Here is an 827-nt window from a genome sequence, read left to right as displayed (position 1 = left end):
ACTTCGACGCCCATCTCCGGACCCACACAGGAGAGAAACCATTCGAGTGTACATTCTGCGACAAGAAATTCACTCGAAAACCCAACTTGGATACACATCTCCGGACCCACACAGGAGAGAAACCATTCGAGTGTACATTCTGCGACAATAAATTTAAGGCTGCTCAGTATCTACGCCTACACCTCCGGAAACACATAGAGGAGACACATTTTGAGTGTACATTCTGCGGCAAGAAATTTACTCTTAAGAAAAACTTAGGCAGACATCTCCAGACCCACACAGGAGAGATGCCTTTTGAGTGTAGACTCTGCGACAAGAAGTTCGCTCTAAATGGCGACTTGGGCTCACATCTCAGGACCCACACAGGAGAGAAGCCTTTTGAGTGTACACTCTGCAAGAAGAAATTCGCGCGGTCTGGTTCTTTGCGCACACACTTCCGGACCCACACCGGAGAGAAGCCCTTCGGATGTACACTCTGCCCCATGAAGTTTGTCGCTGAAAATCAGCTGCGCGTACACCTTCGGAAGCACACAGGAGAGACGCCTTTTGAGTGTACACTCTGCCCCAAGAAGTTTGCGGGTAAAAATCAGCTGCGCGTACACCTTCGGAAGCACACAGGAGAGACACCTTTTGAGTGTACACTCTGCAAGAAGAAATTCGCGTGGTCTGGTTCTTTGCGCACACACCTCCGGACCCACACCGGAGAGAAGCCCTTCGAGTGTACACTCTGCAACAAGAAATTTGCTGTAATGGGTAAACTTCACGTACACCTGCGGACACACACAGGAGAGAGGCCTTTGGAGTGCATCATCTGCAACATGAAATTT

At 49.6% G+C, this 827-nt stretch overlaps 1 protein-coding gene across 1 annotated transcript in view; it reads left to right on the top strand.

The window, feature by feature from the left end:
- Positions 1–26: 26 nt before the first annotated feature.
- LOC127751673 (gastrula zinc finger protein XlCGF57.1-like) overlaps positions 27–827 on the top strand; it is a gene marked incomplete at both ends in the record, with an annotated part of 11,337 nt that continues 10,536 nt past the window's right edge. Inside the window, 2 exons of the mRNA XM_052275614.1 lie at positions 27–258; positions 367–793. Coding sequence (XP_052131574.1) covers positions 27–258; positions 367–793 — 659 coding nt within the window. The remainder of the gene's footprint in view (positions 259–366; positions 794–827) is intronic.

Source organism: Frankliniella occidentalis, unplaced genomic scaffold (assembly GCF_000697945.3).
Source record: "Frankliniella occidentalis isolate FOCC.00 unplaced genomic scaffold, Focc_3.1 Scaffold697, whole genome shotgun sequence".
Taxonomy (NCBI): Eukaryota; Metazoa; Arthropoda; class Insecta; order Thysanoptera; family Thripidae; genus Frankliniella; species Frankliniella occidentalis.
The sequence above is the reverse complement of the archived record's forward strand: the minus strand, read 5'-3'. Positions and strand labels throughout refer to the sequence as shown.